General features: G+C 45.4%; 1 protein-coding gene across 8 annotated transcripts in view; it reads left to right on the top strand.

Annotated features, from left to right (window-relative positions):
• Positions 1–25,583, top strand: part of Adarb1 (adenosine deaminase RNA specific B1) — a 130,446-nt gene that overhangs the window by 68,477 nt on the left and 36,386 nt on the right. For 2 of the 8 annotated variants that reach the window (XM_029482425.2, XM_029482427.2), the window contains exons 4-5: positions 24,590–24,664; positions 24,839–24,911. In XM_029482425.2, the coding sequence (XP_029338285.1) occupies positions 24,902–24,911 (10 nt within the window). In that variant the 5' untranslated portion in view covers positions 24,590–24,664; positions 24,839–24,901. The other 6 variants (XM_085842908.1, XM_029482423.2, XM_029482419.2 and 3 more) reach the window with 5 other exon arrangements.

Below are 25,583 nucleotides of genomic sequence, written 5' to 3'. Positions count from 1 at the left end.
AGGGCCAGGAATGGGAGTGGGTGGGTTGGGGAGCAGGGGGAGGAGGGAGGGGATAGGGGATTTTCGGAGGGGAAACTAGGAAAGGGGATAACATTTGAAATGTAAATTAAGAAAATATCTAATAAAAAATGTGAGCGCAAAAAAAAGAAAAGAAAAGAAAAGAAAAGAAAAGAAAAGAAAAGAAAAGAAAGCAACCAGGGCAAGAACCTAGAGGCTAGAGCTGATAGAGCAGCTATGGAGATCTGCTGCTTACTGGCTTGCTCCACGTGTATTGTGCAGCCTGCTTTCTTATAGAACCCAGGATCACCAGCCCAAGGGTAGTACCACCCACCATGGGCTGAGCTGTCCCCCAACAATCACTAATCGAGAACATGCCATTTGGGCTTGCCTGCTTAATGCTAATGGCATTTTCTGAATTGAAGTTCCCTCCTCTCCGACGACTCTAGCTTGTGTTTACATAAAACCAGTCAGCACAACTAGTAAAAATGTGTAACCAGTAAAGTAGGATAAGATTATGCCTTATTAGTCTTATAATAAATTAACCATAACTCCATAAAGGAGGCTGGAGGGTTAGCAGTTGTGGCCGAAGCAATAAAAAGCACAGAAAGACCAGGTGTGATGACACCAGCCTGTAATCCCTGCACTTGGGAGATAAAGGCAGGTGGATCAGGAGTTCACAGCCAGCTTTGGCTACAAAGTAAGTCTTCAGACCAGCTTGAACTATATGAGACCCTGTCTTTAAAAACAAACAAACAAACAAAAAACTCACGTAGCCTTAGTGGAAGCTCAACTATCTCCTGCTACTGTAGCTAAGGAGGAGAATCCAAATTTGGAATTTCCATGGCGAGCCTTCAAGCCAGAAAATGTGGGGTGGGGAAGTAGTTGGTCTCATCAGCCTGGATCGTTAGGAGCCAATTAATGTATGTGTGGAGTAGATGACGTTTAATCTCTGCTACATTGGGTAAAACAATGCTTAAGTGGTCCCAAGTGAATGGGCTTACAGTTTGGAAAAGAACAGTCCTGATCCACCTCTTTACAGACAACTCCCAAAGCCCCTCCCTCACCCTAAACAATAAGGCAATAAAATGTTTTGAATACTTTTATGTATATGGATGTTCTGCCTCTATGAGTACCATGCGCATGCCTGGTGCCAGTAGAGGACAGAACACATTGGGACTTCTAGAACTGGAGTTACAGATGTTTGTGAGCCACCACGTGGGTGCTGTGCATCAAACCCAAGTCCAGGAAGAATAGCCAGCCACAGAAAATACTTTTAAAAATTAGTATTGGCCGAAGCATCTGCGGGAGCCATCTTCCTTCCCAGATCCCACCAAGACTAGTCTGCACAGGTGAGAGTGTGGACTACAGAAGTTAACAGCTTCTGGGACAGGCGGGAGCCTCAGAGCTTCTGTGGCAGACCCCATTTCGGGGACCAGACATCCGGGCACCTTCCCTGCCAGAGGAGAGGTGTCTGCCCAGCCCAGAAAGCCGTTGCCGGAACATCTGCCAGAGACATCTTGGTTCCTGGATCCTGCCAAGACTAGTCTGCACAGGTGAGTGTGGACTACAGAAGCTAACAGCTTCTGGGTCAGGCGGGAGCCACAGAGCTTGTAAGGCAGGCCCCGTTTCAATTCTGAACATCTATGCTCCAAATACAAGAGCAGCCACATTCATTAAAGAAACTTTAGTAAAGCTTAAAGCACACATTGCACCTCACACAATAATAGTGGGAGACTTCAACACACCATTTTCATCAGTGAATAGATCATGGAAACAGAAACTAAACAGGGACACAGTGAAACTAACAGAAGTTATGAAACAAATGGATCTAACAGATAATCTACAGAACATTTTATCCTAAACCAAAAGGATATACCTTCTTCTCAGCACCTCATGGTACCTTCTCCAAAATTGACCATATAATTGGTCACAAAACAGGCCTCAACAGATACAAAAATATTGAAATTGTCCCATGCATCCTAGCAGATCACCATGGACTAAGGCTGATCTTCAATAACAACATAAATAATAGAAAGCCAACATTCACGTGAAAACTGAACAGCACTCTTCTCAATGATAACTTGGTCAAGGAAGGAATAAAGAAAGAAATTAAGGACTTTTTAGAGTTTAATGAAAATGAAGCCACAACATACCCAAACGTATGGGACACAATGAAAGCATTTCTAAGAGGAAAACTCATAGCTCTGAGTGCCTCCAAAAAGAAACTAGAGAGAGCACACACTAGCAGCTTGACAACACACCTAAAAGCTCTAGAACAAAAGGAAGCAAATTCACCCAAGAGGAGTAGACGGCAGGAAATAATCAAACTCAGGGGTGAAATCAACCAAGTGGAAACAAGAAGAACTATTCAAAGAATCAACCAAACGAGGAGCTGGTTCTTTGAGAAAATCAACAAGATAGATAAACCCTTAGCCAGACTCACTAAAGGGCACAGGAACAGCATTCTAATTAACAAAATCAGAAATGAAAAGGGAGACATAACAACAGATCCTAAAGAAATCCAAAACATCATCAGATCCTTCTACAAAAATCTATACTCAACAAAACTGGAGAACCTGGATGAAATGGACAAATTTTTAGACAGATACCATGTACCAAAGTTAAATCAGGATCAGGTTAATGACCTAAACAGTCCTATATCCCCTAAAGAAATAGAAGCAGTCATTAATAGTCTCCCAACCAAAAAAAGCCCAGGACCAGATGGGTTTAGTGCAGAGTTCTATCAGACCTTCAAAGAAGATCTAATTCCAGTTCTTCACAAACTATTCCACAAAATAGAAGCAGAAGGTACTCTACCCAACTCATTCTATGAAGCCACAATTACTCTGATACCTAAACCACAGAAAGACCCAACAAAGATAGAGAACTTCAGACCAATTTCCCTTATGAATATCGATGCAAAAATACTCAATAAAATTCTCGCTAACCAAATCCAAGAACACATCAAAACAATCATCCATCCTGACCAAGTAGGTTTCATTCCAGGGATGCAAGGATGGTTTAATATACGGAAATCCATCAACATAATCCATTACATAAACAAACTCAAAGACAAAAGCCACATGATCATCTCGTTAGATGCTGAAAAAGCATTTGACAAAATCCAACATCCATAAAAGTCTTGGAAAGATCAGGAATTCAAGGCCCATACCTAAACATGATAAAAGCAAACCAGTAGCCAACATCAAAGTAAATGGTGCGAAGCTGGAAACAATCCCACTAAAATCAGGGACTAGACAAGGCTGCCCACTTTCTCCCTACCTATTCAACATTGTACTTGAAGTCCTAGCCAGAGCAATTCGACAACAAAAGGATATCAAGGAGATACAAATTGGAAAGGAAGAAGTCAAAATACCACTTTTTGCAGATGATATGATAGTATATATAAGTGACCCTAAAAATTCCACCAGAGAACTCCTAAACCTGATAAACAGGTTCAATGAAGTATCTGGATATAAAATTAACTCAAGCAAGCCAATGGCCTTTCTCTACACAAAGCATAAACAAGCTGAGAACGAAATTAGGGAAACAACACCCTTCTCAATAGTCACAAATAATATAAAATATCTTGGCGTGACTCTAAGGAAGTGAAAGATCTGTATGATAAGAACTTCAAGTCTCTGAAGAAAGAAATTAAAGATCTCAGAAGATGGAAAGATCTCCCATGCTCATGGATTGGCAGGATCAATATAGTAAAAATGGCTATCTTGCCAAAAGCAATCTACAGATTCAATGCAATCCCATTAAAATTCCAACTCAATTCTTCAACGGATTGGAAAGGGCAATCTCCAAATTCATCTGGAATAACAAAAAACCTAGGATAGCAAAAACTCTTCTCAAGAATAAAAGAACCTCTGGTGGAATCACCATGCCTGACCTAAAGCTGTACTACAGAGCAATTGTGATAAAAACTGCATGGTACTGGTATAGCAACAGACAAGTAGACCAATGGAATAGAATTGAAGACCCTGAGATGAACCCACACATCTATGGTCACTTGATCTTTGACAAGGGAGCTAAAACCATCCAGTGGAAAAAAGACAGCATTTTCAACAAATGGTGCTGGCACAACTGGCAGTTATCATGCAGAAGAATGTGAATCGATCCATTCCTATCTCCTTGTACTACGGTCAAATCTAAGTGGATTAAGGAACTCCACATAAAACCAGAGACACTGAAACTTATAGAGGAGAAAGTGGGGAAAAGCCTCAAAGAGATGGGCACAGGGAAAAATTCCTGAATAGAACAGCAATGGCTTGTGCTGTAAGATCGAGAATCGACAAATGGGAAAGGATCTTTACCTATCCTAAATCAGATAGGGGACTAATATCCAATATATATATAAAGAACTCAAGAAGGTGGACTCCAGAAAATCAAATAACCCCATTAAAAAATGGGGCTCAGAGCTAAACAAAGAATTCTCACCTGAGGAATACCGAATGGCTGAGAAGCACCTGAAAAAATGTTCAGCATCCTTAATCATCAGGGAAATGCAAATCAAAACAACCCTGAGATTCCACCTCACACCAGTCAGAATGGCTAAGATCAAAAATTCAGGTGACAGCAGATGCTGGTGAGGATGTGGAGAAAGAGGAACACTCCTCCATTGTTGGTGGGATTGCAAGCTTGTGCAACCACTCTGGAAATCAGTCTGGCGGTTCCTCAAAAAAGTGGACATAGTACTACTGGAGGATCCTGCAATACCTCTCCTGGGCATATATCCAGAAGACGTTCCAACGGGTAAGAAGGACACATGCTCCACTATGTTCATAGCAGCCTTATTTATAATAGCCAGAAGCTGGAAAGAACCCAGATGCCCCTCAGCAGAGGAATGGATACAGAAAATGTGGTACATTTACACAATGGAGTACTACTCAACTATTAAAAAGAATGAATTTATGAAATTCCTAGGCAAATGGATGGACCAGGAGGGCATCATCCTGAGTGAGGTAACTCAATCACAAAAAAACTCACATGATATGTACTCACTGATAAGTGGATATTAGCACAGAAACTTAGAATACCCAAGATATAAGATACAATTTGCAAAACACATGAAGCTCAGGAAGAATGAAGACCAAGGTGTGGATACTTTGCCCCTTCTTGGAATTGGGAGCAAGGCACCCATGGAAGGAGCTACAGAGACAGAGTTTGGAGCTGAGACGAAAGGATGGACCAGCTAGAGACTGCCATACCCGGGGATCCATCCCATAATCAGCCTCCAAACGCTGACACCATTGCATACACTAGCAAGATTTTGCTGAAAGGACCCTGATATAGCTGTCTCTTGTGAGACTATGCCCAGGCCTAGCAAACACAGAAGTGGGATGCTCACAGTCAGCTATTGGATGGATCACAGGGCCCCCAATGGAGGAGCTGGAGGAAGTACCCAGGGAGCTGGGGGGATCTGCAACCCTATAGGTGGAACAACAATATGAACTAACCAGTACCCCCCCAGAGCTCGTGTCTCTAGCTGCATATGTATCAGAAGATGACCTGGTCAGCCATCAGTGGAAAGAGAGGCCCATTGGTCATGCAGACCTTATATGCCTCAGTACAGGGGAATGCCAGGGCCAAGAGGTGGGAGTGGGTGGGTGGGGGAGTGGGTGTGGGAGGGTGTGGGGGAACTTTTGGGATAGCATTGGAAATATAAATGAAATAAATACCTAATTTAAAAAATTAGTATTAAGTTCTGGCCATGGTGGCACATACTTTTATTCCCATCACTTGGGAGACAAGAAGGTCTCTGTGAGCTGAGGCCAGCCTGATCTACATAGCAACTTTCAGGCCAGCCAGGGCTGCATAGTGAGACCCTGTCACCAAAGCAAATAAACAAATTCTATTAATAAGTTAATTTTTGATAATTTCAAATGTGAGTACTGTATATGCATTATTGCCCCTCCTCCAACTATTCATGTGTACCCTCTACTCCTACATTCTCTTAAATTCATAGCCCCTTTTTCTCACACACACTCACTCACATGCTCACACACAAAAATACATAACTACAGCCTGTTGAGTACACTTAGTATTGCTGGACATGTATGCTTCTTGGGCTGACCACTTGAGATTGGATAACTGAGTGTGGGGCTTATCCCTGGGGAAGTTTGCCCCTCCCCATCTCAACAGTCATTAATTATGTACAGCTCTTCATCTAGGGGTAGGGCCTAGTAAAATGTCCCCTGTCCATTTTGTCATGTCAGCTGATTATGTCACTGTTCAGATCTTGCAGAAAAATACTTTAAAAGACTTCCATCCTAAGCAAATACTCTAGGAATGTTCATTTTTAGTCTTTACTACGAGGAAAATGATTAAAAATAAAGTTAATTAGTTGCTAGTAATGCCAAATGTTAAAACAATATATGGCCATTTATGACATTCTCCTAAAGGAAAATGGTAACTTGTAAAAACACAGCAATTGAAGATGAAAATGGAATCACTTTTATAGTTGGGAAATGCTTTGAAGTAGTTTTATTTTATTTAAGATGTAGATTATTTATTCATTTTGTTTGTTTTTCAAAAAAGGGCTTCTCTATAGCCCTAGCTGTCCTGGAACTCTCTCTGCAGACTAGGTTGGCCTCAAACTAGGAGATCTGCCTGCCTCTGCCTCCTTAGCACTGGGATTAAAGGCCTGCGCTAGCACACCTGGTTTGAAATACTTTTTAAATTAACCCATCGATTATCAGGGAAGCTACTTCTGGCTTACCAGATAACTGCATTCTGCAGCAGTTTTTCAGTTTTCATGGATCGGGCTTCTGTTTTGATATCTCTCTTAACTAACAGAAGAAATTGGAAGGCAAAAAAAGAAGAAAGTGGAACACGCAGAGTTGGGGCGTATATTCTGCTCTGTAGACTGGGCTTGCCTCAGTATAAATCACAGTGGTGACACCTGCACTTCCTGGCCATGTACCCAAGTTTCCCATAGCTCTCTTGCCCTGTGTCTTATTAAACTGCTGGAGTCAAAAGCCAGGCAAGCTCTGTAGAAGACAAAGGTACACCGACCATGGGCCAGGCAGAGGGACCGTCAACCTGAGAAGACAAGTGCATGCTGCACCAGTTCACTCACTGTGGCCTAAGTACAGCAAGTGGCTCCACGTAAATGAAGGGGCCAAGGAGCCTGCCCAGTTCCTTATTACACTGACCAAGAGTCACTCACTTTCCTTTTAAACGATTGTCTTCTCTGTGGTTTGGTGCTCATTCCTGTTTTTGCCTTTGACTCCATGATGGCAGCCATACCTCGTACACCTGATCTTCACTGTGGGATACCACAGTGTTGGAGTCAGTGGATAGCCAAGCATGGGCACATGACCACAGCCAGGGTTTTTGTCCACAGTGACCTGTGACAACAAACAATAAAACCTGCCACCTAGGTTGGAGATGTCGTGACCAGATATTATTCAAAACAAGTCATCTGCTCCCAAGGCCAAGCATCCTGGGGACACAGTCAAAACACAGACACAGCAGAAAAGGAATCCCCCAGCTGCAGCTCAGGCACCCCTGAACAGTGACAGCCAGTCTCCACAGCCTTACTTCCACAGGCTCATTAGAGCTGTGGGAGAGGTCAAGATCACCCTGTCACTGGTGATCAGGCCTATGAGACTGTCACCCAACCCCTTTATGCTTCCTCTAGGAGGCTCTGTTAACTGTCTTCTTGGCAGCCCCTCCTACCCATGCTGACTTCCTGGCAGGAGGCCTAGTGAGGTGGCAGCTTGACACACAACCCTCTCGAACTAACACTGGAGACATGCCAGTGTTGCTACCAAAACTGTTTCTGTGAAGGGGTTCCGTTGCTTCCCAGACACAGGACAACCTTAAAGGTGCTTCCCCAGTCTGTCCTTAGGGGTACTGTTTGTACCCCAAGGACTGTCCTCTGTTCCCAATTGCCCAAGGCCCCCCACAACCTCAGAGAGCATAACACAGTGTAAAAGGCATTACGGCTGAATAATTGCTTGTATGTATTGGGCTGGCCTCTGACTGCTCTTGCCTACTCTAACCCTCATCCGGATCTGTGGAGCATCTACTTCCAGTCATGGATTGAAAATTTTGGGGGGAAATCGTATCTGGGCTAAGCATGTACGGACTTTTCCTTGTCACTTCTAAATGCTATAATGTTGAGAAATGAATGCATATAGCATAGTATTCATACAACACTTGTATCCTACTGGATATGAAGAGTACTTGTGATTTAAAGTCTGCAGGAAGAGGTGTGCACAGGTCATCCAGATAACTGTGCCACTTAATGCAGGGGTCTGAGCATCCATAGATTCTAATATGGGGGCTGGTATGTTGACTCAATCCTCAGAAGATACAGTAGCCCTAGAATGATGGGGTAGAGTCCCGGAAGGTGGGAGCTTCATGGGTGGGAAGAGGCCATGCTAAAGCCAGAGGCCAGGTGAGTGGGTTCCAGGCTGGGTTCTCCTCTTGGTAACACTGAAAGGTGCTAAGGTGGTATGTGCAGGACCTAATCAGGAGAGGGAAGTGTGACAAGGTGGCCACCATCTTCCTACCTGGGCTTAGGAGAGCCGTGCTAAGCCCTGTTGTTCTGGTCCCTAGCAATCCAGGGAGTGGGAACAGGGCTGGCCTCTGCCTGCATCAGCTGATTAAAACAGCTCCCTCTCCGAAGTAGAGCTCTGAGTCCTCTGGTGTCTGACCATCCCTGGGGATGCATGCTTTCCTCATCCTGCAGCCCACCTCAGGCCTGGCCCAAGAGCCTGCATCCTGTCTTCTCTCCCAGTCTTCCATCATTCCTCTGCCTAGCTTTACAGCTATGATGGCCACCAGCCCTGTCTCTTCACATCCCACTTGCCTGCTGTTCTACTGTAGGATATAAAAGTGGATTCTGCATGGCTTTCAGGATAAGTTCTAAACATTGCTTCAGCTGGAAAGAGCCTTTTCAAATCATGCCCTGCTTGCCACCCAAGACACTAGCTCACACCACAGGCCGCCACAGGTTCAGCCTCACCTTTCCAAAGGGCTCTTGGTTCCTGGGTTTCTTAACAGATACTTTCAGTGTCTTCCAAGGGGGGCACTCCTGCCTGGTATGTTCAGAGCTTGCATCATGCATAAGCTGAGACTTCACCACATGTGTACATGAGCCATTGTCATTCTCCAGCAACAGGGGACGTCTCCAGGACAGCTGCTGCCTCCATGGTCTGCTGTCTGCAGCACCCCTCCATAGCTTGGACTTGTAGCAGGGTGGAGGCTTGAGATAAGAGGACCTGAGGCCAACAAACCCTGCTTAGAGTTTTAAAGTTCTTGAGCCAATGTACTACAGACACAGTGGTTCTGCTCACTGACAAGTGTGCATTCAAAAATGGAAAGACCATGTGGAAAGATGGGCTTTTGTGACTGAAAGTTGGCAAACTAGCAGAGACGCCTGAATCAGTTGCAGCCACATGTCTGGGCATTCTGTGGAAAGCTTACTCATGTTGGAACGAATAGTGGATCAAGACGTGATGTTTTCATTGGTAGCAGTACCTAAAGGAGTGTTGGCAGCTAGACTATAGCATATTTTTATCCATTTTAAGAGAGTTTTTAAAGATAAAAACAAGACAGAAAAGTGCAGCAGAGACACATAGCCTTACTGCCTGTCTGACCCTTTACAGAAGTATGCAGGTCTTGATCTAAAGGATTAAAAAATAAAATAGGTAATTGAAGGTATACAAAATTTATACATATTTCTCCATAGTGCTGTATGTTTAAGCAAAGTAAGATTTTTCCACATTTAAAAAAATACTTTTAATTGTCAAAGGTTATAAAAATTAACTGTCAACGTGTCAGAATTACTTAAATAGTTTATATTTATTAAGTCATATTAACAGTTCTGCAAAGATAAAAGCTGTTGGTGACTCTTGTTATTCAATGTTCACCTAGTTGCCAGTGTGGAGTAGAAGGTATGGCTTGCATGGAGCATGTCACGCACAGTCAAGTTCAGAAGGTTCCCATGTGGCTGCCAGCATTACACTAACTCATGGACTTTGAGAGTGACCAGCTGTGAACAGATGCTGAGCACTGTGGGTGAAGGTTTCTTTTATACCATGCATAGTACCAGGAGAGAATAGACACGTGTGTTTTCTCTACTGACATCCTCCATGTTGTTAGCTCTCCTGACAGTTCTACTACATTTTTGTTTTTGTTTTTTCCTCCAGCTCTTATTCCACAAATTACTCTTTCACTAGTGCTTCTATTCCCAGCGTAGGAGTTTTTGTTGAGAGGGGACTTTGATTTTTGTCATAGGAGACTGTTTTCCTAGAGAGGTTTGCAGGCACTGTGCTTCTCTCTTTCTCCACCCTGTGCTTTGAGGGTTAACTATCACATGTCACTTTCTGGGTGGTGTGCAAGGAAATCATTGTGTGTTTTGGTCCCATTCAACCCAATTCTGCCTAATTCTGAGGCTTGATGAATGAGCCCGAGATGGAGGAGCAGTCAGTCGCTTGAATCCTGCCGGCAGGGGTGGCTGTCGTCTCAGCCTCAGCTTTCTTTGCACATTGAAATAATCCTCCGTGTTATTGCTGAGTGACCAAGGGACGCGGAATGAGCTTGGGACTAGCAGGGGCTGTCAGCCACTCATCGGTCCATATGGCATCGCTGGGCTTGGAGACTTTGACCGTGGGTGCCTTCTTCAGCTTCGTGGGGCGTCGGTATAAAAGGAGGCGCAAGAAGCGCTCTGAAAGGAAAGGTAATTACTCGGGCACGTAGGTGGAGTTTGCGAGCCACACCACAGTGTCTTCTGGGGTGGGCTGCCTGCAGCTCAGCCTTGCTGGCCGGCCACTTCTCTGTTTCACTGTTGATTTGAATGCTTCTCTCTTGCTGATACTTTATGGAATTTGATAGGGCACGCCGACAAAGGAAGCTTTGAAGATGCGTTTGTAAGTGTGAGCGGAGGTCCTTTTAGCTTCTGTCTGCAGGGTGCTTTTGGAGGGGTGTTTGTGAAGCTGTGGAAGTTTGAAGAATGAGCATTGCAAGGCTTTTCTGTATAGAGAGGTGATTTGTAACGATCACTCTTGCCGGCCGTTCTTCAGCTATGCCTCTTTTGCCCTAAATTTGCTTAGTATACTGAGAGGGCAAGACCATAGCTGTTACTGTGGAAATATTTTCCCTCTGCAGAAGCAGGGATAAGTCCTTCACAGTCAGCACCCGACTTATTTCAGTACTTAATTTCACTCTGTGTTTTAAGACATTAAAATCCATATGGTTTTTTGTTTTGTTTTGTTTTTAAACAAGATTCAAAAGTTTTTATAGTAGTAAAAGCATCATGTGCCTTCAAGGGTACAAACAGTATCCACTACTATAAAAATTGCAAACCGTTAGCTTGTAGAGGGAAAACAGTGCATATAAGCTACCAACAGTTACTGTCTCCATATAACTGGTAATATTAAAAAAGTATCCCAGTGAGCAACTGCTACTAGCTGGGAACAGCTGGCTATACTGAGCAGCTCACTGCCCTGCCTCCACCTTCCTAGACACTGCCTCAGTGTTGCAGCCCCATAGGTGGTGAGCTCTGTAGCCAGCGATGGTAATGCCTCAGGAAATAAAATGAGCTACAGTTTTGTTTTGTTTTTTAAGGATGAAGAAGAAATTGATTTTAGAGCCAGCAGTCTTTGTAGTTTGTTCAGGGTAAAACTGGAGTGCTTAACAGAATGTCAGGGGTACATTAGAAGGACATCACGGTCCCTACATCCTTGTGGGCAAAGTGCATGTGCTGTTTTTACTACTGTATAGATATAGAACAAAGAGAAGCTCAAAAAAGCCAATTTAATACCTACTTGCTCTTAGAAGAGTATCTTAGAAGAGTCCAGTCCTGCTGGCCTTCATATCTTCAATGCCAGTCAAGAGCACAGAAGCAAAACTACAGGGAGTGCTGATCCATTAGCCCAGTTTAGAAATGCCACTTGTTCTGCAGACCCTCGGCACGAGTCACTTAGCTGGGAGAGTGCTGGGACATCCAAACCTAATGCTGGGCACATGGCTTTGGACTCCCTGCAGTCCCAGATCAGGGGAGCTTCCTCAAGTACACTGGAACTGTGTCCACTGCAGGAAAAGCTCTGTTGCAAGCCTGCCTTCTTTGGACCAGCATCCTAAAGTGTAGAGTATCACACCGTTGCAGCTAAGCCTGTATAGGATGGGACCTTGTTCCTGGCTGGACTTCTAAATAAGCTTATTGTCAGTTACTGAGCAGTGTGACCTTGTGTAGTAGTACCTGCTCTTGGTGGTTTATAATATGTCTCTGAAGCTAATAGAAATGCCTTCAAAACAGTGGAGGCTGTGAAGACTGGACATGCAGTTACACCAAAGTTATTTAAGATTGGAAGTGTGCGCTTTTGAAATACTTTAAGATCATGTGTCATGAATTGTGTTTTGTCTAAGACTGGGAAAATGCATGCTTTTAAAATTTTAGTTCTGTAGTGAAACTGTAGTGACAAGCTGCCTGTTGAACTGTGACAACAATACATTTTCAATGATTTTTCTCCCTCACTCCTTCATTTCCCATGTGGCTGCTCTGCTACCTTTCCCCCCTCCCCCAGGAAAAACATTGATTGGCTCGTGTGCAGCTCTGGAGGAGCCACTAACACAGCAGAAAGTCCTATGGGAAGGAAGGCTGTTTAGTCCTGGTGCTGACCAGGCAAATGCTTCTGGTCGAGGACCTGAGAGAAGCCTTTAGCATGGTCAGACTGTGAGGCTAAACATTAGAGTCTGATCAGGGGTCAGTTGCCAGCCACCGTGTAGGTGACAGGTGGGGTGAGCTGAAATTCAGAGATGCTCCTTTGCTGTATTCCCCATGATCACCATCATATTGTATGTGTAAGGTCCCATGTCTGTGTCCTGTCCCTTTTTCTGAGTCTTTTGTTTGTCCCAAATGTGAGAGCATCTTTAGTCTGTTCCCAGTTCTTCTGCACATATTCAAAGGCCGTTGTCAGGAGCTTTGATCTGAGGCCAGCCTCCTCTGCCTGGTTTCCAGGGTGGATAAATGAGTGGGGTTGGGCACGTTGTAGATGAGGCTCTAGCTCAGCAGAGGCTCGAACTCTGAGTACTGATGGAAAGTAACCCTGAGACTCAGAGCAACCTTCTCTGCTCAGCGTGATCCCGAGCTGCCATCGTGAAGTCTTTCCCTTAGTCTCAGCTCGAGTCTGGACAGAGGGGATCTTTCTGAGAGATGAAGAAGAAGGGTTAGAATGTAGGATAGATAGGGTGGCACTAACCTTCTGTATATCTGCCCTGCTACCTAACAAGTGCCCACAAGGAACTTCTATTGGCATCAGAGATTTGGACATTCACAGCACAGGGGTAGACACAGGATTTCAGCACTAAGAATGGTGCTCTTGACTGTCAGGCTCATGGTTTGCTCTAGAATGGACCATATGAAATCTCATCCCATGTGACCAGGGAGGTGGCTTCTGTAATGTGTGGCTGCTATGTTGTTTATGCAGGTAGGACATTTCCTTAGACTCTGGGAGAGTGGAAGACACTTAATCTGTGATGTCAGCTATGAGTGATCCTCAAGTGTAGAAAGTTGTCACTGACCCATCCACACACACACACACATGGAAGAGCCGCACTTGTGGGTAGATAGCTCAGATTTTCTAGAATGTGCTGTGACTGATAACAGTGTATGTCTCATTACATTTGTGCTGACGGCTTCACGGCACAAGTGAGGACCTGGATGGCAGGTCAGGAGCTCCTCTCAGAGAGGGAGCATCCATGGTAGAGGCACATTCCAGGTTAGCAGCTGAAATACTGAGTCACACTCGAAATGTTACAGAAATTGGATCCAGAATAAATCTCAGTGATGCCAACTCCCAGTGTAAATGCTGGTATTAAAAATACAGTTTTAGAAACGTTTTCAGTGGCTTTGCTCTCTTTAGTTGTCCCATGGGAAGGAGAGCTAATTAAATATAGGCAGAATATTATAGATTTTATGTGTCTAATATTCATACTTGTTAATTTTTTTCTGAATGTGGCTTTAGCTTATTACGAGGTTTTAAACTACATACAAAGTATTTTATATTCTGTTTCATCATTTGGTTATGGTAAATGTTCTTCCTTGAAGAGAATGGTCTGGATTTGGTTTTTTCCAACTACTTCATAGGTGGAACTTGGGCTTATTACCTCATTCTGGGTCATTACGTTCTTAAAGTTAAGCTCCATTTACATGTGTATCTGGAAGATAACTGAAAACAAGTTGAGCTGTGGCATGAATGTATTTGTTTAGGGATTATTTTAATTTTCCTGAGATAGGTAGCCAGAGATCAGGGATCTTCAGGTCATGTGGAAGGTACAGCCGGCCTGTGTCTGCTGGCTGTGGTCAGCGCTGTCCAGGGTTCTATCACCATCAGTTTCCTAACTCACCAAGAATAGTCACAGGCCTCGGGTATGAAGAAGCATGACTGAAGGCTCTGTGCTGGCCTGGCTTCTCGCTAAAATAAATTTAAATCGACAGGAGCACTCACTGTATGCAGGCCATATGGGCACTAAATCACAAGGACCCACTCAGTGTGGCCCGCAACAGCCCCACCCCCACCCTCTATGTACATTCTCTCCATAAGGAAGGCATGCCACTGCCCAAGCCAGGTCAGAGGGCCTGCAGACTCCAGCACCCCTGCTAGCTACCACCCTGTATACCCCAGGCTCTTATTGCTAGAGAGGGCCCCCAACAGCAGAGAATTCATGTCCTTCAGCAAAGATAAAGTACCAGCAGCATACTGTTTAATCTTGACTGTGTCAAACACTGCCTTTCCCTTTGATCCTTTCCACTGATAACCCTTTCCAGGTTCAGGACCTCAGTTTGCAGCCATACACTGACAAGTATAGACTTGGCACAAGGGAAGCTGATGTGGCTGATGTGGTCTCTCAAGGCAAGGCACTCGGTCCAGTGACCACAAATGTGATCAGGAATGGGGTACCCTGATTACATACCCACCTCTGTGTATCCTGGGGAATACCAGGGTATATACTGGAGGCAGAGACCAAAAGCTCTGAGCTCTTCATGGGGTTTGTCGGCTGCTGGCAGGGCAGGTGCTGTAGATGAGAGGGCTGCTATGCTCGAGGATCTGGGACACCCAGAGGAGATGCTGGCTCTGGGCTTTTGAGGCCATTAGTACCTGCAGTTCCATCTTGACAATAAGCGTGTGTGGCACTTCCTAGGGAGGGAAGCCATGGGTATAGATGGCATGCTGAATAAAGCAGGGCTGGTGGGGCACTGGGACTCTGGTCCTCACTATGGTTACTCCATACTTGCCCTTTCTATATGGCGCTATTGACCCTGCTGCTACCTGACATTCTTGATAAACTGAGCTGGTGCTCAGCCACGCTGAGCCTTGCAGCCCCAGCTGAGTGTGTCCAGGCACAGTGAGGGAGTGTTTACTTAGTTAGCGCAGCCAGTCAGCCTTTGGACAAATTTCTTCTAGCTAGCACATTTCAGTAAATATTTCAAAATGGAAATAATTAATGAAACCCGTGTTTTCTCTTTTGGTAAAGAATAGTGTGTGGCTATTTTAATGACGAGCATGTAGAAACAGCAGACACCATCCAAAACATAGCTCAGGACCCCAGGAGTTCCTTGGTCCTCCTGGCACTCAGTGGGTTACCTTGAGGAAACAACTGTAGCAGTCACATGGCAATGGGGGAGCTGGGGATCATGACTGTGGCTATGCAGGCTAGAGAGGCACCTCTGTATCTAGCACGCACATTGCAAGGAGTTGAATAGAGCAATAGAGCTGAGAAGGGCAGAGCGCAGCCCTCACTCAGCCCATCTTCACTGGGCTTACAAGCATGGGCAGGTACTAGAAAACAGTTACAGAGACTAACCCTGCTTCACCCATGTGGACTTCACCCGGACAAGGAGGGAGACAGACAATAGACCCACTGTGTGTGGAACAGGAGCAGTGCCTGGATGGGATGATGATGGATGTCTCTCTGAGTAGGTGCTTGATCTGGGCTTCTTCAGAGAGGAAGCAGGAGCCCTGCAGTAATTTGGGAGAAAGCATTGCAGGTCCCCCACTTGGAGAAATCACTTCTAGACTTCTAAGGGAACCTGGTATTAACTCAGTGAAAAAGAACCAGAAGCCATTGATGGGAGGTGCTTAGAGACCAAAGAAAGGTAAAACCAGGATGTCAGGCGATGTGGTTTATTAGAGACTGGTCAGGGCAGCAGGAAGAATGGTGCATCCCCACTTCTTAAGGCAGAATGAGGATGCTTGTTCAGTGTTCATCCAAATGGCTTTCATTCCTGCTGGAGCGAACCTGTGTTTGTATCCAGCTAAAGTCAAAGGCGCCAGCACATTCCTGGTACTGACCGAGGGGAGGAAATGATACAGCAAATAGGTCAGTGTGGCTCAAAGGCTTCAAGTGCCTCCAGCCTGGGACAGCAGCACAACCAATGGCCTATGAGGAGAGGCTCAGGCGGGCCATGATGGGTCACACCAGGACGTGTGAGCCTGGGGGCTGGTGCTTCCGGGTATTTCTGGTCTCAGCGTGAGAGGTGGGACCCTCGAGGTGACACAGGTTTATACACATTTGTGTTGGTACAGTCTCTGCCTAAGTGAGCATTTACTTGAGGTCCCTTGGAGAGGTCAGCCCTTGCAGGATTCTTTCTCAGCGTCCTCCTCTGCACTTGCCCCTGTCAGGCTTTGCCCACTAGTAGCTGAGCCTGTCCATGCAATTGACATGTGAGTGACCCACCAATGACTCACCTGCTGCCTGGGTGTGAGTTTTGCATGATAGCTGGTTTTTAATGGAGGGAGCGAGATCCGCACCCTACGGTGTTGCTTCTCTCCTTCCCATGTTTTCTATTTCCTTCACTGTTTGTCTCTATCCTTCCAGGTGCCATAACCTGTACCAGGTCCTCCTGAGCTGACGGCGAGTGGTGGTGGCTCTGCTGCTGCCCTTGGCTCTTTCTTCCCTGCCCCATGGGTTACCCCTACTGACATTCCACTTAGCATGATGAATGCTGTACCTAGCTAGCCCGGCTGTAATTTCTCCACTTGCACTGTGCTGTAAAGACATACTTGCTCAGATGCTGTGTCCAGCTCTTACTGGCTGACACAGCCTGCCCTGCTTCCTCAGTACATACAGACTCTGCGGAGTTAGCTGAGCATCAGGGTACGTGGGTGGGTTTCTAGACAGTCAACTATTTTTGGAAACCTTAGTGGTGTTATTTTGCTAGGTGATATCGAAAGCAAAATACCATCCATGAAGGGCTTTTCATTTTGTGACACGCTTGGTTAAACCTGTTGAATTTCAGTTTGTTTTCCTTTAGGCAGTATGAGAAGTTTGTATTTTAGGAACCATTTTAAATAATCAATTTGTCATTTAGGCGTTCTGTTCTGTTGCTGTGGCTATAATACTACCCTCGAGTTGAGCTTACTGCTTGCGTATGTGAAGACTCAACACAAATAGTATTTCAAAACTCTGGTTTAAAGTTTTTGGTTCATATAAAAACAACACTAACACTAGTCATAAAGAACATGTAAAGATTTTCTCAGAATCTGAGACAGGATCCTTGGCGAGTATCTTCCTTTATTACGCGACACTATATTTTTTTGAGACAGGGTTACTCACAGAACCCGGAACTCATCCATTTACTTAGGCCAGCCGGCCAGTGAGCTCCAGGGGTCTGCCTGTCCACACTCTTCCAGCACTGAGGTTAGGAACTGCTGCAGCCAGCTTTTTTTTTTTAAAGATGTATTTATTTATTATATGTAAGTACACTGTAACTGTCTTCAGATATCCCAGAAGAGGGCATCAGATCTCATTATGGATGGTTGTGAGCCATCATATGGTTGCTGGGATTTGAACTCAGGACCTTCTGAAGAGCACTCAGTGCTCTTAACTGCTGAGCCATCTCTCCAGCCCTGCTTCCAGCTTTTTGTGTGAGTGCTGGGGAACCAAACGTGGGGTCGTGTGTTCTTTACCGATGGAAGTATTCTCTGGCCCTCATGTTTGCCAGTCATCTTTATCTACTTGTAATTGCTCTAGGATACTTAGGGATAACATTTTCACTAGCCCAGGAGAAAAGATTCAGATTCTGTAGATCTTTGATATAAGCAAGTTATGTAGGCATGTTTCTTTCTCTTTTATCCTAGATTATCTGTTTGTTAAAGGGAGAGGAGCCTCCCTTTAACACCACCTCACCACCATGGGAAGATAAGGCCTGCCTCAAAGGTTAATAGAGATGTTAATACAAGTTTTTATGCTTTTGTTTTGCAAAATAAGGGTCTATAAAAAGGTTCATAACTGGGCTGGAGAGATGGCTCAGCGGTTAAGAGCAAATGACTGCTCTTCCAGAGGTCCTGAGTTCAAGTCCCAGCAACCACATGGTGGCTTACAACCATCTGTAATGAGATCAGATGCCCTCTTCTGGTGTGTCTGAAGACATTGTACTCACATACATTAAATACATAGATAGATAGATAGATAGATAGATAGATAGATAGATAGATAGATAGATAGATCTTTTTAAAAAGATACATAACAAGAATCATTGACTTGCAGCTAATCTAAAAACAAAGCATTGCCAATTTAATCATAGTAGTGTTTGTTAGCTGGTAAGGACGGCACAAATGAGAGGCCATGTGTCCAGGGAAAGCTCATTTGGGTGTCTCTGGTTTTAGCACCATCTTTGCCAAGCATTGTCCTTGCGTGCGTTGTGTTCTAATGCTGGGCTTTTCATTCTCTCCTGGGCATTCAGTCCTGTGAGCTGAGGCCCTTCAGGTGCTGGGCTCTCGAGTCCCGCCTGGAATGCTCCCCACAGGTTACCGTGTTAGTTCAGAGTTGCACAGTTATTCTTAACTTGCCTTTTTCTTGCACTGCCATTAGAAGCACCGTGACTGGTGATGCTAAAGCAGCAGTCAGAATGGTAGCCGGGGCCCCAGTCACGAGTTAAATGCAGGTCTCTGCTCTTCTGCTGCTGACAGAGTCAAAAGGTCTCCGCACTGCTGCCTCCGAGATTTAGCTTGCCCCTCCCTTCCCCTCCCTGACCCCAGAGGAATCTTGAAAAATGAGGCAATTATTTTGAATGTTGCTATCGAATAAAGCCCATTCCTGGAATTCTCCTCCGTTGGGATTTTTGATGGGGTTTTAATTCTTGTTCATAGTTGAAGCTGTAAGACCTTCTTTTCAGGCCGTAAAAAACAGCCGTGTGAAATGCTATAAAGCCCTGGGCGTCTCAGTCTACTTTGTTTTATAACCTTTGGGACAAGGGTTGGCATTTGTAGGCACTGGCTTCTGCTCTGCAGGGATCTCTAGCTCCGGTTCTTGCCACACGGATCCCCCACCCACCACCAGGCACAGCACAGTTATTTTCTACTGTGAGACATTTTCCGTGTCCTTTACGGAATTTCAGTGAGAGCAGCACACTAAAGCAGACTGTGCAAGCCAGGTGACCTCACCAGGCCGTGTTCAGCGAGGACCCAGGATCCATCACTGTAGGAGACATCTGCAGAAAGCCAGCTCCCACCCACACCAACTGATCAGTCCTATAAAGAGTGAAGTTAGAGTAGTCGTGCCTTCTGCCCGACTCTGAGATGGTGTAGATCCCTGTGCAGCGTGAGAATCCGTTGGTTCTCACGAGGACCAAGGTCTTTGCTTCCCGATGGTAGAAGTACCACAGTGCGGCTGCTAGGTTGCATGGCAGTGCCCCGTTTAGGCCTTGGACTCCTGGCTCCTCTGTATTCTGTTCCCGGCAGTGCCTTGTTCTCTTAAGCTACACTCTCCTCATGGCCCAGCATGGTGGGCATGTTTTCATGTGCTTGTGTTCTCGCCCGTGTGTCTCTTGTGGCAAATGGTTTCTTCTTTCACTCACACCCATTTTCTTATTGGATCATGTGTTTTACCGTTGACCTTCTTATCCACCCCCGCCTATGCTGGCTATGTGGTTTTCAGCTGCTTTCTCCCAATACACACTTTTTAAGCAGGGCCTACAAGAGCAGGTTTATTTCTCAAGTCCAGTTTATCAGCTTTCCCTTTCCTGGCTTTCCCTTGTGGACTGTCGGGTCTGACAGTTCAGCATGGGTCCCCAGCAATTCCTCTTAAGGTTTTCCCACAAGTTTCATGGTTCTGTGTTTTGCATTAAGTCCCCAACTCATTTAGAAATCACATTTGGGGGAGAGGGACTGTGCCAAGGTTCTCCTCCTCTCCTGGTTCCCCCTCTGTGTGGAAGGCTGTCCTCCCGCTGGCCACTCCTGCACCATTGTCCACCCAGGCTGCCAGGCTCACTGTGAGGGTCTGTTCTGAGCATTGCTCAGTCCTGTGCTCCACTGTCTGCCCCTTGCTGACCCTGCCCCAGATGTCCTCTACCCCAGAGGGCTGCTTTTGCCTTCCTCCCCTCCCTTTATCCCAGGGGTGAAGTCTGTGTTAATGTCACCTCATGGCCCCTCCACAGGCCTGTCATCCCCGTAGACTGGCTGTCCCCACTGTAGGAATCCTCCTGATTCTCTGGCTGATAGGTATTTTGTTTTTTTAATTAGAATTTGCTCATCATCATGAGACTCAGGGTCTTGTCCAGTCCTGCTAATCATATAAGAGGAAGGAGGACAGTGCCTTACGGCAAGTGGGGGCAAGTCCAGCACCTCGCCGGGCCTCTCTGCTGCTTCCCACCAAGGAGACAGCTTAGTTAGGATTACCATTGCTGTGATAACACCATGACCAAAAGCAACTTGGGGAGGGAAGGGTTGATCACTGTTCCATCGAGCAGTCCACCATCAAAAGCAGCGAGGGCAAACCTCAGACAAGGCAGGACCCTGGAGGCAGGAGCTGACGCAGAGGTCACGGACGGGTGCTGCTCACTCGCTTGCCCCTTGGCTTACTCAGCCAGCTTTCTGGTAGAACCCAGGACCACCAGCCCAGGGGTGATGTCCTGCCCCATCAATCACTAATTAAGAAAATGCCCTGCAGGCTTGCTTACAGCCTGAACTTAGGGAGGCATTTTCTTAATTGAGGGTTTTTCCTCTCGGATAACTCTAGCTTGTGTCAAGTTGGCATAAAACTGGCCATCACAGAAGGCCTCTTATTGCCCCTTCTAGGGGCTCTAGTGGCAGTGTTAGATTGCTCCCCAGTGGGTAACAGTTGTCTCATTTCTGATGGGAGTGAACCTTGTGACTCCCCCTCGGGCGTGACTCATTCCACCCCTGCCTGGGACTCCAGGCTCAGGACTCCTCTTAAGAGCCTGTCATGGGATCAGGCTGGGCTCTGCTGATGTAGACAGTGTCCGTGAGTTTTCCTTCTCAGCAGAGAGAACTGCTTTTGTCCGGATTTGTTTTCTTGTCTGATTTTTGTTTTGTTTTCATCTGTGCCCTTTGGTTTAGGCGATTTCCAACTTCTTCCACCCTGAGTCAGGTTAATGAGGCTTAAGAAAATTTCAGAGCTTCTGGGCACCACCTTGGCTTCTAGGGCACAGCATGCCCTTCCTGATCTGGTTGTTTTATTTCTCTTATTCTGAAATCTGGGGCTCTTGATGTACATCACAGAACAGGAAGAAAAGGTGAAGTATGTTTCCTCCATCTTCTGCACACTGCATTTTGGTCATCTTTTGGACTCCTTCCTTGTTCCCTCCCTCTCCCACAGATACCCATCCCCCCCCCCCCCAGATAGCTCTGCTCCTACTACCTTTTTGATGTATGTGACCCAAAGAATTTTGTTAGGATTGTTTACAGGAACAGAAATGAGTTTGTTTACAGGAACATGAGTTCCTTACCAATGGCTACACCACTGAAGAAAACACCTCTCCCTCCACCACCTACAGTTAGCTGCCTGTAAATGGTTAGATGGGGGAGACCCCCATGAGGCCCTCCCCATTTCATGCAGGGGGTTGATGGGTCCTGTCTTGGGCTTGTGATCACAGCCACTGTGAGGTTAAAATACAACAACTGTGCCATGCCTGGAAGCCAGCTTTCTATTCTGTTCCCTACCTGACTCCAGCTCTTACCCTCTTGTCAATGATGTTCCCTGAGCATTGTGTGTGTGTGTATGTGTGGTTTGTGTGTATATGTGGTGTGAGTGTGGGTGTGTGTGGTGTGTGTGTGTATGTGTGGTTTGTGTGTATATGTGGTGTGAGTGTGAGTGTGTGGGGTGTGTGTGTGTGTGGTGTGTGTGTGTGTGGTGTGTGTGTATATGTGGTGTGAGTGTGTATGTGTGTGTATGGTGTGTGGGTGTGTGGTGTGTGGTTGTATGTTGCTGTGGGGGGTGTGTGTGTATGGTGTGTATGTGTGTAGGTGGTATGTGTATATGTTGCTGTGTGTGTGGTGTGTGTATATGTGTGTATGTATGGTGTATGTATGTGTGGTGTGTGTGTGTATATTGCTGTGTGTGTATGTGTGGTGTGTGTATATGTGTGTGGTGTGTGTATATGTGTGGTGTGTGCATGTGGTGTGTGTGTGTGTATATGTGGTGAATGTGTGTGTGTGTGTGTGTGGTGGGGGGTATGGTGTATGTATGTGTGTGTGTGTGTGTGTGTATGTGTAGTATGTGTGTATGTGTGGTGTGTGTGTGTGTGTTGGGAGCGATAGAGATGTTCCATCTATGACTAAGCAGTCGTTATTTACTCTTGGTACTTGGAACAGTTATGGATCTCTTGCAGTTACCACCAATCGTTGCAAAAAGAAGCCTCTGTATCCTCTGCCTGCCTCAAGTCTCCGTTGAGCAAACAAGAGCTTTCTGTGAAGTTTCTGTCTCACCACAGGGGCTGGGGTTCTCAGAGGTGTCTTTTCCCTGTCCTGTTAACTTGCCTACACTTATTTACTGTCTCTGCAGTATTATGGCCCAACCTCTGGCCATAACTTGTCTGAATGAACAACTGCATCTCTGTTTCCTGAGATTACCCCTTTGTTGCTCAGGGTGCCTGCCCCCTACAGAGTTCCCACACTTGATACTTCACCAAAGCCCCACTTTCTCCAAAACCTTTCCATGGTGGTTTGGGCTGGTGAGATGACTCAATACATAAAGGTGCCTGCTGCACAAGCCTGAAGACCTCAGTTTATTTCTGGAGTTCCCATAAAGGTGGAAGGAGAGAGCCAACTCTGTAAAATTATCTTCTGATACCCCCACACACACACACACACACTAAAACCTAAAATGTTCCACAATGAGAACACTGCGTCGTACAATGCAGAGCTGTGTAAAGTGTGTGCCTGATACTATTATGTCATCTATACATACTTCTGTATGTATCTCTAACAGAGAACTACTGTTTCTACACCCATAACTTTTAGCAAAAGTTCCTTAGCATAGCCAGCTGTCTGAACATTTGGAGTCCTCAATTGCAAAATCTATCTGATTCATTTTAAGTTCTTATGGTACCCAGCTCTGCTTTCAACATAATAGATACTCTGAAAGTATATCTTAAGATAATGAATTAATACAAAGTGATAATGCCTTTATAGCTCCTTGGAAAACTTTCATGTTTAAGTTTTTTTTAATTTTTATATGTGTGGGTGTTTTGCCAGCATGTATATATGTGTGTATATATTTGTATGTATGTATGTAATGTATGTATGTGTGTATGTGTGTATGTGTGTCTATGCACCATGTGCATGTAGAGCCCATGGAGGCCACAGAGGGTATCATATCCCCATGGGACTGGAGTTCCAGACAGTTTTGAGCCTCCATGTGGGTGATGGGAGTCAAACCTGGGTCCTCTGAAGATCAGCCAGTGCTTATAACCACTGAACCATCTCTCAAATCCCTTGAATAAAGGATTCTATGTAGAAACTCCATCAGTGTTTAACACTGCATTTACTGGGGGGGTCGGGGTGGGGTGGGGAATGAGAATAAAATTACTAACAAGTGTCATCAAATCTGTATGTATTTTATGCAAGTGTTTTATGAGATCTATATACTTCTTAGCATAATCACCATTTTCCTAAAAACAAGGAATTTACTTTATCAGTATTGATAGGGCAAATTTTGTTGACGAAGCAGTGTTTGTTTCAAAATTTGCAAATGTTTTTTCTCTTAACTGCGACTTATCAGAAATAATCTGGAAGATGAAGACCTTGAGTTTTTTAATGATTGGTCATTGAAATGGGAGTTGTGTGTGTCAACGGAATCGTGTTAGATTGAATTGTATTAGATTTAAGCTACTACACACATTTTGCTCTCCTTGATGTGCTGGGGGATGCACAGAAGTATGGATGAAGCATTTGGGGGTCTTATTGTGTGAGGTCACTCTGTCATAGTTGTGTTAGGACAGAGGCTAGATGGCACATGTTCTCTTAGTGGTTAGGACATGGCTATTGACAGCAGGCCCTATGGCCCTTGTCCTGGCCCAGAACCCATTAGTGGCCTTTACTCCCCAGTGTAGAGCATGAGATTCCTGGACACTACCCTAGGCTTCCTTTGTGGTGACCCCTTTCTTACTTCCAGTGTCCCTCCACATCAGACAGCTATGTCAGGGGTCCTTTGGTGGCCCAGAACATGCTGAGAGAAGGTGAAAGAGACTGGGAATATTCCTTCTCAGACGACAGGCTCCTTACAGTTTGTTGTTTTGATTGCAGTGATGTGGTGGTCAGTACAGAAAGATTCGGTACCTCATTTTGCTAGGATCACACACTAAACATTGTTTCTTGCTGTCTTTCAGACAAAAGAGGTCTCCGCCAGTCAAGAAGCCCTCAAAAGTGTTTTACCATGGATATAGAAGATGAAGAGAATATGAGTAAGATCTAGGCCTATCACATAGTGTCAAATAGTTCACATCCAATTAAAATTTTAGTGCTTTTGTAAATTTGTTGATAAGAGCGGTTTGATGTTTCCTGAGATGTGGGCTGTTTGCAGTGGTGGGTTTCTATATACCAGGCTTCAATATTTACTGTGGATATTTTCCTTACAGCCACCTATCTAGAGTTTTCATCCCTCATTATCATCATGGGACCATCATTTTTATTCCAGAAACATGCCTCTAGGTACCTGTCTCATACTGCTGTGTGGCTTCATGTGAAGTTGTGGTTCTTGTAATAAAGCTCTGAACATGTGCCAGGATAAACTCAAGAAAACCTTTTTTGATTGACTCACATGCCTGGTCTCTGGGATAACAGTTCGTAAAGCTCCCTTCAGACACAGTCGCTGCTCCTGCCTCGGAGGGAAGGGAGTCCGCATGATCTTTGTCTCTGAAGACTGGGCCGTGATTGGTACTAGTGTCTCCAGTGTCTTCCATGGGGCTGTGGGTATGGGACCGACATCTCCTCTCTTGGCATTGTTCTCTGGGAGTCCCCAGTCACTACTGACCAACCTCAGTCCCAGAGAGGAGCAAGTCTAAATGGGAAGTTGTCTGGAAGCAGGCGCTTTTCCAGCTCAGGTGCTCTGTCTGAAGGAAGAACTGCAGCTGCACAGCAGAACCGCATTTTCCCGAGGGTGGGATGATGGTGAGACCCAGGCTCAGCACGCTTTCCGTGACTCAGCCTAGTGGCAGGGGCTGTCGCTCTGCAGTTTCTGGACACCCAGAACCTAACAGCGCTGCGTGGGGCCAGTCTGTGCCCCAGTGCCATGCTGGATCTGGGGTAGGCTGTGCAGCAGACATCCACTCTGAGAATGGCCACTGGCTGACACGAGGCAGCAGTCCAGTGCCATGTTCAGTA

This window comes from Mus caroli, unplaced genomic scaffold (genome assembly GCF_978045245.1).
Source record: "Mus caroli unplaced genomic scaffold, Mus_caroli_1 scaffold_9, whole genome shotgun sequence".
In the NCBI taxonomy this organism is placed as follows: Eukaryota; Metazoa; Chordata; class Mammalia; order Rodentia; family Muridae; genus Mus; species Mus caroli.
Note: the sequence above shows the minus strand (reverse complement) of the source record. Positions and strands in the feature narration are given on the sequence as shown.